The sequence below is a fragment of the Mytilus edulis genome, chromosome 4 (genome assembly GCF_963676685.1).
Source record: "Mytilus edulis chromosome 4, xbMytEdul2.2, whole genome shotgun sequence".
Lineage (NCBI taxonomy): Eukaryota > Metazoa > Mollusca > Bivalvia > Mytilida > Mytilidae > Mytilus > Mytilus edulis.
Window position 1 is genome coordinate 6,516,976 of NC_092347.1, and position 16,225 is coordinate 6,533,200.

The window sequence follows — 16,225 nt, forward strand, 5'->3', positions numbered from 1 at the left end:
CTTTCTTCCACAAGAAATTAGAAGTAGGTATACAACTTATAAACTGCAACTCAAACTGAAAATCACTACGGTGATCGCATTGTAACAGTTGTTCAGTCTCAAAGAGGACAGAGTAAATCAAATATGATTTTCAGTAGCTCTATCAGTGTTTCTGAGGCTATTCGCGCTGCCAGTAGTTTAAAGGCGGAATTAAAATTTACTGAGATGAAAACCAGTTTTGTTAATGATTCCATGCATCAAGAAGATCAGACCCTACATGATGCGGCAAAAATTTTGAGAAGCAGTTTACAATCCTTCAAAATTTCGGCTGAATTTTATCCATCTCCTTCGGAAGTTTCTTTCCCTACGGCTTTACAATTCATACCTACCTCTTTGATAAACTTTCTTGCCAGATTGATAGATGATAAATATTTTCATATGGAGAATGATTTCAATTTACTCTAAGGTGATACAGTACGGAAATGTTTTTAGCTTTAGCCTAGCCTATATCTATAAAAAAAACAGTTCACCCCTTTTAGTTTATCATTGGCTCTTCAGTTGCATCATGAATATGGTTCTAAAAATCTTATTGAAACTTTACATTCACATGGCTTTTTTTGCGTCTAACACTGAGGTTATACAATTTCTGACTAAGTTCAGCACAACCATGAAATTATAAGTTCCCAAAATGAAACATACATCCCAAATGGCATATGTCCTGGAATTTCAGATGGAGACTTCATTCAAGAAGGGTCTGACAACGTTGATATCAATGCAGAAACTATTGATCGTAAAAACACATTCCATTCTATGGCTCGAGCAGTTTTTCAGGTTGTGAATAATCCGACTTTTCAGACAGACTTAGCTAACGTCAAAACAAAACGCGACCAAGAAAGATCTCTCGCTCTGTATGAAATCACTTCTAGTCTCATGTCATGTTTGCCTTTCTGCAAGCCTAAAGAAAGATTCGGCCACCTAGATGCCCAATATTTCATGTGTTAGATGCTAGAAGCCTTTTCGCTGTTGAACATTTTTGAGAAAATAAAAGATTTTATCGAATATTTTAGAAGTATAACATGTACTTTTTTGTGTAAGTTTTTCGTAACCACTTCAAATCATTGGACGTGCATAAATGTGTCAAATGTTATTGAAATATACACAAATATCTTCATTTGTATCAAATATTTTGTAAATCGTGTTTGTGTGATATATATAGTGCTTTAAAACGGTAAAAGTCAAAAGTCTACTCTTATTTTTTTGTTGTTTGCGTTGTTTAAAAAAGGGGGGTGTACATCGTCATGCAATTCCAAAATGATATTACTCTTGCACTGGTTGACCTATTGTCATCAATAAAACTTCAAATACTATCGTGTACATGCTGACATTTATGCATCAAGACTATTTTTATAATTTCAACATTAATTTTTTATTTAAAAATGGAATAATGAATTTGATCATTTTTTTCATTGAATCATGGACCGGGTGTAAACTTAATAGTATATCTTTTCCTTTATTCTTTATGTAATCTTAACAAAACTTTCCCAAAAATATGTTTATATATTGTAATATATTATTGCAAAGCTGAATATTAAATATAAATATTTTTATCGATAATTTTTGTAAATAAAGATAATCTTTATCATTTTCTTCCATGTTGGCTGCGGGGGTGAACATCACTAATCTGTGTCAATCTGGCATAACTATTAGAAGCTGAACTTGTGCAGCACCCATAGAGCTTGCTTCCATTGAAATTTTTTCTCAGTTATCATGAGCGACTACCGAGAAATTGTCCAAAATGTCCAAAAGTTCGATTTTTTAAAATCCCCCCTTTTTACCTTTAATCGCAATTATCAAAAATCTGCACCACTTTGGCATTCTACGACATGCCTTAAAAGAAGGGTATTATATTTATCTTCAAAATAAGACCAAAATTAGCCGTGAGGTATTTCGGTGCATTAAATTTTTTAATTTACCTTAATTGTCACCGTACTATTAGGCATGCAGATTAGCTTAATTATCTATCGTAAGATATATAGAAGATGGTGATGGTGGATTGATGATAAACGTCCGATGGTGATGTGTAAACTTTAAATGTATATGAAAGATGAAAACATTTGAAGGAGATATGAATACAAACCCTGCTTTGTACTAGATATGGTTACAGAACATTAAGAAGACTTGTCATCGAGCCAAACAATGTGCCAAAATATAACGTATATACACATGTACAAGAAAAATACCTAAAGAAGAGGATGTAAACAACGGTAGGTCAAAGTACGGCTTTCAACCGAACTCGGAGCGGCTGTTAAAACAAACTTTTTTTCGACGTAGTCGGTATAGTTTCGTTTTGTGCCCTTTGAACTTAAGGACGCTTAACTATGGCAACGGAATACGCATGCTCGGAAATCCTTTCTGTGATTGGACAAAATGCTGTCATGGTGGGTGATTTGGTTGTGTTTGAAAAAACGTCTCGTTAATTATATCGTGATGGAAAGCAAGTGAAAAAACTATACATATTTGAACTAGATCTTACAAAAATTTATATTTTTATTAAAATAATTGTTTCTCCAATAGCTCTTTGCATCCCTGACAGCTGTTTATTCGGGACAATTATATAATTTTTAATGTAAACTTTGTTGTACGAACGTACATGACTTTTAGAACGCACCTACGCATGTGAGATTTCCGCGGGGTTTTGGTGAATGCAAACAGAAAGATACGAGGACCGAGAATACTGAACACAAACAGAGAAAACGTTATTGAAATGGTATCTTTGTGCTTCTGAAGATTATCGACATGATAGTTTTAAACATATTCTCAAATTTAAATACGTCGGATATCTTTTTTAAATATAGATCTGGTTAAACATTGCATACAGTTAGAAAATCTAAGAGGAAGGCTCAATTTATTTCCGAACTGCTTCGGGGTTTTTTTTTGTATGGATATGTATGCATTACTTAAATTCATACAGACCATTCGATTGTATGGATATTAACCCATTGGAAAGTATATGAAGGAAAGAGAAATAACTCTTGGTGACCACAATCTAAGTCATTCATTATAAGGCTGAAGCAATCTTGCAGAAATAAAAAAAAAAATAAGTTGTTATTTTGCTTGATAAAATGTGCAAATTTCTATATTAATAGGTCAAATCATTGTGGTATATCTAACATACGTATTACGTCACAGTATTTTTATATCTGGCATTTCTGTTCAAAATAGTCCTGACTATATCACTCTAAAACACGGAAAATCTAATCTTAAAACGTTTGATGAATTTTAGGGTCGAAAAAGGTTCTTTTCATTCGTTTTCCTTTCTTTCATTTATATGAAATCTATTCTTAGAAGTATTTTTCAGTTTAAAGGTGGCATGATAATTATGTTTTGATTTTCCTACTTTTTACAAATATCTTGGTGTAATTTGGAATGAATTTTGCGAATTAATCAATTACTGCTAAAGAATTGTATAAATTTGTAAATAGGGCACTTAAGTGTTATTGAAGCAAACTTTTGTGGTGTAAATTTTGATGTATTCAGTATAAATTTCTAAACATACATGCATGACTATTTACTCACAGTGTATGACTGTATGACTCTTTTTGTCACTCTTTATCAAACTATATTTAACTTTCGTTAAACACATTTATACTTATGCTTCTGTTGTTAGGAATTTAAATGCATACTTGAAAAATAGTCAGCAAAAGTGACAATACAAGTACAAAAGGTAAAATTGTTCATACATAGGCCTTTAGATCAAAATCCTTATGGGATTTTAGCGAGTTCGGTTAAATCGTAAATTTAGTCGACTGAAAATAAATAATATATTATTAATTTGAGTAATTTACAGGACTCTGTACGAAAATCTACAAGTTATTAACAACAACTATAGTATGATAATAAAAATTTCAATTGTTATAAATTTAAATTTTATAATAGATCATTGATTAAACCTAGTATAGGGACGGAGCCTTTTGTAAAGTACGTAAAAAAAAGATTCCACCGACGTATTTTGTCCCAATTCAGAGCTGGTTTAAGTTGAAACATGTCGATATTCTAGACCTCAAGAAGGTCTACAAGATCCTTTGTGCATTTTTTACCTGCGTCGTCAACGGCATCAATAGCGTCTAGTAACCGCATTACTCTGGTTGACCTTCCGTCATAATTTGAGTGATAAACTGTCGTCCAATTTTTCTAAGCTTGTCTTGAAGGGAAGGATTTTATAGTTGGTCTGGAGCTTGATAATGTTGCGCTGTATTATTTACGCATTTTTCTAATCAGACGTGCAGCCACTTTCAGTTGCCGATAGTTCTAAAAATTACAACACTCATGCATTGCATAAGGAATATTTTCGTCAAACTTTTCTTTGCTTTTATGGAAGACAATGATTATATATTTGGTCTTCAGCTTAACAATGCTGAGCTGTACCGTGCAATCAATGATTGCATCAACCATGCATCCACTTTCTGTTTGCCGATAGTTTGAAATTTTACGACGTTCACTGAACAAGGGAACACTTTTGTCAAACGAATTATGTTTTCAGAAGGAGGGAATTTGTTATCTAATAGTAATAGTTACTAAACTACAGCTTCAGCATCAAATAAAAAACAGTATTTACTTGAATAAGTTATTATTTTACTCGATAAGAATTTTTATTAAATATTTTCAAGTACCAACAATCTTATTGTCAAAAATCAAAATTATCTTTATCTATTATGTAAGAAATACTTATTACAAACATGTCTAATCCGTCGTCCATTATCTTCTTATTTGTTATAAAACTTTAAGTGCTAGATGTATTTTTGTTCACTTGTCATTGTCACCTAACAAAATTCTCACTTAAAAAGGTGTTAGTTGTTACTTCAGTGATAGTCAGGCAGTCGAATTAGGAGATAACTGTATTGTATTTTAAGCTCCGACGGCATCAATTGGGGATTTGATGGTCGCAAATTAAGTTTACTGGCGACGCGTTAGCGGAGACAGTAAACGGGTATTTGCGACCATCAAATCCCCAATTGATGCCGTCGGAGCTTAAAATACAATATTGTTATCACCATTCTAATGAAACTGAAGAAAACAACGTTAAAACATGTATTTAAAATTTATCATATGCCGTCTGCGCTTGTGCGTACGTCCCATAACATCAATTGTCAATTGATGCCATGTAAATAAATGACGTTACACAATCAAAATGAACGTTACACACGTTGTTGCATTAGAATTAACAACATCCGCCAATTTGTAAAATTACATGTATTACATCCTAAAATCATTTAATTGTTAACTACTGCGTAGGACTTGTGTCTACTTCTACTGACCATTGGAACTTAACTGAGTATTCCCAAGCAAGTGACTAGGTCTCAGTCATTGACTATCATTAGCATAGCCAACCTTTGCAACCTCTCGTTATCTTCGTCATTCAAGTCCAGTAGCCAGTCTCCCGGTTAAACTCTTTCGAAATCCGGCAGGATCCGCACCTGTTTACCTGAAGAAAAAAAACTTGATTAATTAGTCAATTGTTACTGCAAAATGATCTAACATAATCCAAAAGTTGACACGATTATTCTTCGAAATCCAAAATGAATTTCTAATTACGTTACCTATACAATTAAAAAAAAACGAAAGTTGCCACTTTAGTCACGTATCATTCATTTCTGTATTTAATTTTTATTAACAGTAACTTACTGAATGCAAACATCCGACATTTGTCTGATTTTAATGCATGGAATATTTGCTTCTATTTCAAATAAACAATTACATTTATTAGTAGTATTCGTTGCATGTCCGTTAAGCGTACGTTTTATCCGTCGACGTCCGTTCTGTCCGGTGGAAAATTTTGAGCATGTTCAAAACTTTGAACGGACGTCCAACGGATAAAATGTCCGTTGAACGTCCGTTGGGCGTCCGTTTTGTACGGTACTCGTCCGTTTCGTTTCCGTTTTGTATCCGTTACGTGTCCGTTATACATCCGTGGAGGTGGAAGATAAATTCACCAACGGACTTCTACCGGACGTATAACGGATAAAACGGATGTTGAACGGATGAGAAACGGACTTCTCCCGGACGTATAACGGATAAAACGGATGATGAACGGATCTGAAACGGATAAATGCCAATTGAAAGTTTCGCGTGAGAAATGCCAATTATTGGTATGTCAGATTTCTTAAGGTTCATGAATTCATAATCGATCTTAGAGTATAGGCACGTCTTCACAATCAAGCAGTTCTTATTCAGGCCAGACACTGCCCTTTGGAGGAATTATGAAGAACAAACCAAAACCAGTTACACAGAAACATTTTGAATATTTATGCGATTTACATGTATTATTATTGTCGCCTTTGATTTTTCCGTAAATCTTGTTCATCCGTTTTATCCGGTACTCTTCCGTTAGGTGTCCGTTTTATGCGGTACTCGTCCGTTGGATATACGTTCGACATCTGTTCTGTCCGGTACGTTTCCGTTTCTCGTACGTTGCATATCCGGTGTGTGTCCGTTATGCATCCGTTACACGTCCGTTTTATTCGTTCAGTACATCAACGGACTCCCAACGGATAACAATTTTGTCAACGGACAACTTTTATTTTCATCCGTTAGGCGTCCGTTCGTGCTATCCGGTAAGGTGTGACCGAGGCTTTACCTTTTGTCCAATTCCCTTGTTTATATGTACGTTTTTGTTTATTTTTAGAATTGAAGTCCATTACTGGTCCGAGACCACAAGTTATTTCGTTATGCATTTCTTTTAGACAATACATGAATTTTTTTTTAAATCCCACCTGCGCTTTCTGAATAATATTTTTACAGTGTGTTGTTCTACTTTTGGGACAAATTATATCAAAATTATAGAAAACTTCATCTTCAATATGAACAATTTTATGTTAAGGGAGTATTGAAATCCTTTGTGACAGCTTACGAAATGTTAATTTTCAACCTTTTTTAGCTGGACCAAATCACTACTTGACTTTTAAATTCATGACCCAATTTTTTCAGTGTAATTTCATCCCCTACTTGCTATTTGGGGCATAAAACATAAAGAAATAAATTTGAAAGGGGTATAACAAAAATGGCAAGTAACACACTGTCCTGACTAGGGACTATATTCGATAACTGTGTACTCAGACCTACTGGTATATAGAAAAGACGGTGTTGAAAAAGTAGGGAAAAACTCCAGAATAAACAAAAAAAAGGTGTAAAAATTAATACCATAAAAAAAACAACTTAAGCCATTAAGTGACTACACTCATGATCGTTGAGAGATCCTTTATTTTTTAGTTGTAGGGTAGAACTGTTACAGAAAAGTGATAACAGATTGAATAGTCTGATAGTTACGAAAAGATAATCGGAGAGATCCTTTATTTTTTAGTTGTAGGGTAGAACTGTTACAGAAAAGTGATAACAGATTGAATAGTCTGATAGTTACGAAAAGATGATCGGAGAGATCCTTTATTTTTTAGTTGTAGGGTAGAACTGTTAAAGAAAAGTGATAACAGATTGAATAGTCTGATAGTTACGAAAAGATGATCGGAGAGATCCTTTATTTTTTAGTTGTAGGGTAGAACTGTTACAGAAAAGTGATAACAGATTGAATAGTCTGATAGTTACGAAAAGATGATCGGAGAGATCCTTTATTTTTTAGTTGTAGGGTAGAACTGTTACAGAAAAGTGATAACAGATTGAATAGTCTGATAGTTACGAAAAGATGATCGTTGAGAGATCCTTTATTTTTTAGTTGTAGGGTAGAACTGTTACAGAAAAGTGATAACAGATTGAATAGTCTGATAGTTACGAAAAGATGATCGGAGAGATCCTTTATTTTTTAGTTGTAGGGTAGAACTGTTACAGAAAAGTGATAACAGATTGAATAGTCTGATAGTTACGAAAAGATGATCGTTGAGAGATCCTTTATTTTTTAGTTGTAGGGTAGAACTGTTACAGAAAAGTTATAACAGATTTTATAGTCTGATAGTTACGAGAAGATGATCGGAGTGATCCAAACTTCAATATTCAGTCGGTGTACATAGGACAAGACATGACAAGAACAAATAAAATAACCCACTAATTTGTCCGGAAGACATGCTTCATTGGCTATCTCAATTTCAACTTGAAACTTAATTGTACATACATGTATGTCTACTTATTTAGACTATAGGTTACGTAATTATCAATAGCTTACATAACGTTAAAATCGCCTTCACACACATGACCTGTTGAGATAATAAATTCATGTAACGACAAAAGGTAACTTTATAGCCATATCATTTATTTTGTTTGTTTGTTTTTTTGCTTTGTTTTTATTTCAAATAAACATACAAGTACATTCTTTTATTCGAGTAAGACAAAGTTAACGTGTAACTTTTACCAATTTCTAAAATCTTTATAGCAATTTTTATTTCTGAATGAGATTCTATACGTTTTTAACAAATTGTACATCTTGGTATACATGTATGTGTTTATTGTTTTTATCAATTTATTTGAAAAAGAGGTTCGAGGTACACCAACACTGTGTAGCAACACCACCAGATATAGGTACAACCTTAGCGGTGGAAACACAAATGAGAAGTCAGGTATGGTCAAATTCTTCTTATTTTCATTATATTCTTCTTTTTGATTATTAGTAAAGTTTTGTGAAATGCATGTAAATAAAGCGGATAAACTGTACGGCGAATTGTTGTTAACTGTACGGGAATTAGAATAGGTCCTTTTTGCTATTATTGTGTCTTTGCTTGACTCTTCGGGTGAACTTGTATCCGGTGCTGATGCTTTACAGTGATCGACCCCACGTCTCAAACAGGATACATTTATTTACCTTTTTTACTTTTGAATCTTTAATATGTATGTTCTCTAAAGTGATAACTATAGCCTGCGTGAACTTAGAAACGCTATCTCATATCAGTATTTAGGTTACGATTACATTGTGTATGAATGACCAATTTGGTGGTACACATATTTAATTATTTCAAAATAACACAGACATATAATACAGTATATTATATGTCTCTGATAATCGGATAAAAATAATTTTATATGGGGGTAATTATATACCTCCTTTTGTCAGTTCGAAAGTTTTTTAAGTGAATACCTAAGTATACGAGCGTGACAACGGTGATTTTCTTTACAGGTTGATGTCCACCAAGGGATATATAACTCGGGTTGTTATTTGTGGACTATGTTTGCTAACACAGTTCACTACAGCATGGCAGGAATATCGTAAGTCTTTTAATAAACAATAAATGATTGATTGTCAATTTTTTTAAGTCCTATATTTTTAACGATTGAATGAATGAATGAATTTTATTTCTCATAAACTACAAATTACATAGTTACAGAGAATATATAAACAATTACATTACATATTGAAGCACATGTGAACAATACAAACATAAACATTAAATTACAAACTAACCAGGAGGAGTGACCCTCACATTTATAATTTTTATAAATCTACAAAGTTTTTCAAGAACAATATAATTATTAGAGCTCATTAATTGTTGATATTTATAAATATTTGGACGAAGAGTACAATAGTATGGTAACAACCTCTTTCTTTCTTGAGTTAGAGCATTACATGACATAACATAATGATATTCATCACCTACGTCTCTTGATTCGCAAAGATGGCACAACCTATCATTTCTTGATATGTTATTCCACCTTCCCGTCTCGATAGGTAATCGGTGACTTCCAAATCTAAATTTACACAATAAAAATTGATTATATAGTGACAATTTGGAAAAATAGCTTTCTAATTTAATATCAGTTTTAAAAATTCTATAACATAAGCATTTTATTGCAATCAAAGTATTTCTAACAGTGGCGACTACGGCATTTAACTTAAGTGGTAATTGAAGGGCTCCCATAAACTCCATGCGGAGATCGCATAGACAAAATGACAAAATGTATATGGCTACCGACATCTGCTGACCTTATCTCCAAAGTTAAGCCATAAACTAATGAATTGCTATGCCTATAGCTTTCGGATTATAAAATTTACTGCGCATATAATATATTGAAAAATTGTTGTGTCCTTATGATATAATTAGCACGTGACAAGGAACCAGAAAGATTTCCTTGTTCCTGCATGAACAATATAATATAGAAAAGTAATACGATAAAACATGGATTTGAAATGTTCATATTTACAAATCTTTAAAATCCTAAGAAACGAGTTTCTGGTGATTATATTTTTAAGGAAATTATTAAACTAACGCATGCATTTATATACTAAACTAAGTCATCTGTGCAAGTATTCTACATTTATTACGAATCTACAACGTATAATCGACAAATGATATTTCATTCAGTGACAGTTGATCGCAAGCTAATTAACTTTCGAGGTATTTTTTTACAGAAGTTTAATTGATCGTGACATTGATAAACAATTAAAGCAAATATAATAATGTAGCACGTGAACAAATTAAGTAACTGACCAACAGAGCGATGTTTAATTTTCAATCCCCCCCCCGCCCCCCCCCCCCCCCCATATGCGTTCCATTTATCAATTTAAACTTTTCCACACCAGTTGTTACATGATTTGGTGTATTTAATTTGTTCTTTCAAAATTAATTATTACGATTTGCCTTCCAGTACACATTTGTTTACACTATTTCCTCCCAGGTTTTACCTCGTACTTGCGCTGTGCCGGGGCCGAAGTTCTAATGAGAGGTGTTGTAGTTAAGGTCACAGTATACGAATAAATATCGGCGAATTATAGTACTGGAAGACAAATATTCAATGATAGTACATTTCTGAAGATTTGTATAAGATAAAGGATTTTCGTTTACAAGAAATTTCAAGTACACTAGTTGTATAGTATAACTTTATAAAACATACTCAACTTTTTATTTAAATTTGAAGCATCATATGACTTTAATTTTTTATATCATTTATAAACTGTGTAACAATACTATTTTCAGTGACATTTGACAACTGTTACAATATATACAGGGTAACTGAAAGACATGCGTACCTGCTGTCTTGGTCAGGGTACAGTCATTATACCGGATGTCGGGTGTCCTTCCACGGATACGATTCGTTTTACCCGGAAGATAAATATAAACTATGTATAACAGTGACTAATTGGACTATTGAGAACTCTGAACTCAGTTTGAAATATTACTCAGGTAGAGGGATGTACCAAGAAGTTCTTAAGAAGGTATTTTAATTTCTTATTCTACAGAGTCTAGAGACTGATCTGTTATATGTAAATAAATCAATCACATATGATTATTTTTATAAAGCCAATTATCTTGTACTATTCAACTTGCTTTTTTCAGCAAATAATTCTTTTCTTTTTTCCAAAGTAATTTTAACATGCATGTTTTATAATGGTTAAGTTGATAACTACGTCATAGAAATACGAAGATGTGTTTTGAGTGTCAGACAGACAACTCTGCGTCTAAGAAGTAAACAATTATAGGTCAAAGTAAGGTTTTCAATACGGAGACTTGGCTCACATCGAACAGCAAGCTCATTCTAAATGGCCCAAAATTGACTAGCATAACACAACTCAAACAGGAAAACCAACAATCTAATCGATATATAAAAACATGAGAAACGAGAAACACTTATGACCCACATTAAAAACGACACCCACTGCACAATGAATCGGGTTAAAACGTTTTAACAGGCGTCAATCTTCCCCCTAAGCTGAAACAGTAGTGATACATAAAAGGATATGTATTATATATGATTGTTATAATCTTAATCACTATAAAAGTAAACAAATATGTGACAAAGAGGCACGTAAAGGCATATATGCAAAGCACATTCACAAAAATGAAAGACAAGAATGCAAAAATTTACAATAGCATAATAACATAATGACAGGATGTATACGTACAAGGCACGCCATATGTATCAAAGAAACACAAAATGGCATATAGACAAAGCAAATTGGTTAAAATTAAAGACAAGAATACAAAAATTATAATAGAACAATAACACAATGACGGGATGTATAAGTACAGTGCCACGTCGTATCCAAAAAACACGCAAAGGCATTTAGACAAACAACATTAGCAAAAATGAAAGACAAGAATACAAAAATTATTAGATCACTAACAGAATGAGGGATGATTAAGTACAGAGTCACGACTAATAGATATCATCAACTTATAGGAATATACGCAGAGTGACAATCCAGTTCAACAGTGGTGCTCAGAACAGGATGAATTTGTCGATATTTTACTGAAGACGACTAGATCAAGCCGAATGAGAAGTTATATAAATGTACAGGTTACTGCTTCGAGGACATTCAAACGTGAGTCTTATCATTCTTTTTGGTACTGAAGTTTATTACATAATATTATTTTTATGGCCCCGCAACGAAGTTGTCAGTGCCATATAGTTTTAAAATTTACCCTTGTCCGTCATTCTGTCATTCCGGAAACCATTATGCGGAGTTTTTTTCTAAACGCCTTCAGATATTAAGCTGATGTTTGGTATGCGAGTTAACCATGATGAGTTACAGATCATGTTTAAGTTTTGTTCAGCTCCGCTAATTTTTGCCGAAAAAACGGGCTTTGGACTTTGATAAAATTTTGAAAATCATTTATACAGACCTTTTTTTCTAAACGCTTTCAAATATTAGGCTATTGTTTTGGTATATGAGTTATCCATGATGAGTTACAGTTCAAGTTTAAGTTTCGTTCCACTCCACTAATTTTTGCCGAAATTACAGGCTTTGGACTTTGATAAATTGTTGAAAATCACGGTTATAGTGATACAGACTTTTTTTCTAAACGCTTTCAGATATTGGGCTGATATTTGGTAGGTGAGTTAACCATGATGAGTTACAGATCAAGTTTAAGTTTTGTTCCGCTCAGCTAATGTTTGCCGAAATTACAGGCATTGGACTTTGATAAATTGTTGAAAAACACAGTTATACAGACTTTTTTCTTAACACCTTTAGATATTGGGCTGATTTTTGATATGTTAGACTACCATCATGTTTGTGTCCACATGTGTTATTTAAATTGCTGATTTTCAACTTTTTGAGACGGGGTCATTCGTGTCGTTTCGACAACATCTAGTTTTTATCATTCTTGATTTCGTAATACAACAACTAATTATAATTATATGAAACTTTGAGACAGTAAAATAAGATGTGCTTGAAATGATCACGGCATTTCTATATGTACATTAACAGCAGCGTCTTTATTGTTCTAACTTATAATAAACACGACGATTAACATTACCAGATGTTGTCAGCTCATTGCTGTTGTTAGCTCTTTTGTGTGACTTTGGTATTTGCTTTAACATGTTTTACAGATGTAAACGACAGAGAAACGACTAGTGCCGTCGTAGGCGGAATCATAGGAGTTGTCGTTCTTTGTTCGATAGCTGTCTTCTGTATGAGATGGGGGCACTATTGCAAAAAAACGGCTATGAATTCTAGGTCAAACGATACAGCAATATACACAGTACAATCTAGACACCAACAACAAGAAGGTATTTTTCAGGAATATAATATAGGCAATAATCTATTTTCATATTACCGACTTTTTACTAGTACATACAATGTATTTATTCGATCGACTGGTTACATGCGTGAACTCTTTGATACATTATGGAACACTGCCATGTAAGACATGTAAAAGCGACTCAAGAAGGTATAATCAAGCTATCAATCAAGAAGGTATAATCAAGCTATCAATCAATGACATTTTGTGACAAATAACTACCTCCTGTTTCCTTATACGAAACACAGCTTTTTCATCCGATTGTAAGCTTGATAATACTTCTTTAAATTGCTCTTACTGGACAGTACTTAGAAGACCCATATGATAAAGAAGGTAACTGTCGAAAAATATATAGTAAACAGTCGGTAATATGAAAACTTACTTTTGGTTAAGACCTTACATAATTTTTAGTGCATCGTATTTCTAAAAAGGATTCGTTAATAGTCTTTGTAACCAAATAAAGACATCAAAATGCCCTAACTAACACAGACAAACATACTACTGATACGATAACTTGTGCACACCAGAAGTTGGCTCGACACAAAAAGAAAAATTATAGTAGACATATTATTAACAGAATATCAAAATTAATTTTCACCATATGCACAATTAAAAAAAAGAAATTTTTAACTGAAGTATGAAAATAATATTCAACTTGCAGATGTAAAACAATCTTAGATTCGGTACGATTTAGAGCTTTACCAATTGTATATAGACACATGTCTGTTGTTTAAGACTGCCAGTACCAAGTCATGAATATGACAGTTGTTGTCCATTCGTTTGATGTGTTTTATCCTTTGATTTTGCCATTTGATTAGGAACTTTCCGTTTTGAATTTTCCTCAGAGTTCAGTATTTTTGTGATTTTACTTTTTGCACTATAGAAAACTTTTTAGTTTGTCGATAAGTTGCTGCTTTGTTGAAGTATTTCCAAATGTCCTTTATTTTTATCATAAATTTCATAACTTTTAAAAGACTACAAGGGCATTTAGTGTTTAGTTGCAATATAACTAATGTTGTTATTGCGGCCTTTTAACTAGAGATACATGATTGTACACAAGATTTTTTAATCGATTTACTGTATACAATGACACGCCACAGCTGGCTGTTCGATCCACAGTTTTTTAAACAAGTATTAAAGACAAGATAAGATATGATATTTTTATTTTTCAAATTAGGTTCTCAGGAGGGTTTACACATATAAAAACATTATAATCTTTACAATATACAGTATTTTACCTGACATTCATATAAGACACATAAAATATTAATAGAGTGCCACAGTGAAAAATATAAATAACGTTTTATTTTCAGGTTTAAGTAATCCAGGACATTTTACAGAACCAACAGACCCACCTCCTTATGATAGTGTCTTACAGAATTATGATAATCCACCAGCTTACTCTGAAATATATATTAAAGAGGATCCACAATATTCATCATCAAGGATATAATATCTGTTTACGCTCTGTCGGGGATATCATAGCAGTTTACTCCATGCTATTGATATAGTTCTGGTAACAGATTACACTCGATAACGGAGATATAAATGAGTTTACTCTGTTTCAAAATATACAATATCAGTATATTCTATACCAAAGAGATGATATCAGTATACTCTATGCCGAGAAAACAATATCAGTATATTTTTTACCAAGGATATGATATCAGTTTGTTGCCATCTATATAATACCAGTCTACTGTATGCCGAGGATATGATATAAGTTTACTCTTTGCCGAGGAGACGATATCAGTATAGTTTTTACCATGGATATACTATGAGTTTACTGTATGCCAAGATACAATATCAGTTTACTTTGTGCCAAACATACAATATTCGTTTACTCTATGCTAAAGACACAATATCAGTTTACTGTATGCCAAAGACACAATATCAGTTTACTGTATGCCAAAGACACAATATCAGTTTACTCTATGCCAAAGACACAATATCAGTTTACTCTATGCTAAAGATACAATATCAGTTTACTTTGTGCCAAACATACAATATTCGTTTACTCTATGCCAAAGACACAATATCAGTTTACTCTATGCCAACTTTACAAAGCATTTTGTTAGGTGAGCACTACAACACAGTTTAAATCACTGATTCCAGCACTCACTTCTGTGTATCTGTGAAAATGTATTTTCGGCAAACAAAAAAGTCCCTAGCAATATTTTCAGTTATTTTATAAAATGTATTATTATTTCAGGGATTTTTTTAAAAATCCAGAACTGTTAGTTATTTAATCACTTGTTTTTCTTAAACTGAAATCATCAAAAAACTTGATATTTATATTGAAAATATATTTGTTATGTTACCTTTACGTGTTTTTACAAAAAGCATTCGGAATTCCCAAAAGAACCAACTGTGCTGATCTTCTCGAATTGTTCTTATATTTGTCCGAGGTTTAATTCTATGTTGGTCTCATTGATTGTATAGGTTTTTGTGTTGCCCAGTTTATTGTTATCTATAATGTCTTCATTATACTGTTGTTTGGTCGTTTTTTTTGTATATTTTTGCCATGCTATTGTCAGTTTGTGTTCGACTTTAATATAAGTTTGATTATCTCTTTGGTATCTTCTCCACTTTCATATAAATCGATATAGAAATTAAAAATGAGGATCAGTTCAGAACTAAGATTAACGACAAAAGGAATGACTTGAATTTTATCATTTCTCTACTTCCAGTACTAGTTCTTTGAAGCTCAGCTTTGAAGCAACAATATAGAATCTCTTGCATGTAAAGCAAATATTTACAAGATATTATGACCTTGTATTCCATATCATGAT

The 16,225-nt window shown here is 32.7% G+C and overlaps 1 protein-coding gene across 3 annotated transcripts; it reads left to right on the forward strand.

The window, feature by feature from the left end:
* Positions 1-8,145: 8,145 nt before the first annotated feature.
* LOC139518825 (uncharacterized) lies at positions 8,146-15,754 on the forward strand. Of its 3 annotated transcripts, XM_071310423.1 has the most exons (7): positions 8,146-8,211; positions 8,454-8,537; positions 9,092-9,180; positions 10,887-11,125; positions 12,091-12,232; positions 13,243-13,422; positions 14,747-15,754. In XM_071310423.1, the coding sequence occupies exons 3-7, from the start codon at positions 9,096-9,098 to the stop codon at positions 14,884-14,886; spliced, it is 786 nt and encodes a 261-aa protein (XP_071166524.1). In that variant the 5' UTR covers positions 8,146-8,211; positions 8,454-8,537; positions 9,092-9,095; the 3' UTR covers positions 14,887-15,754. The 3 variants fall into 3 exon arrangements, with proteins under 3 accessions (XP_071166524.1, XP_071166526.1, XP_071166525.1); XM_071310425.1 differs by lacking the exons at positions 8,146-8,211; positions 8,454-8,537 and adding an exon at positions 8,879-8,910; XM_071310424.1 differs by lacking the exons at positions 8,146-8,211; positions 8,454-8,537 and having other exon boundaries at positions 8,942-9,180.
* Positions 15,755-16,225: the final 471 nt, after the last annotated feature.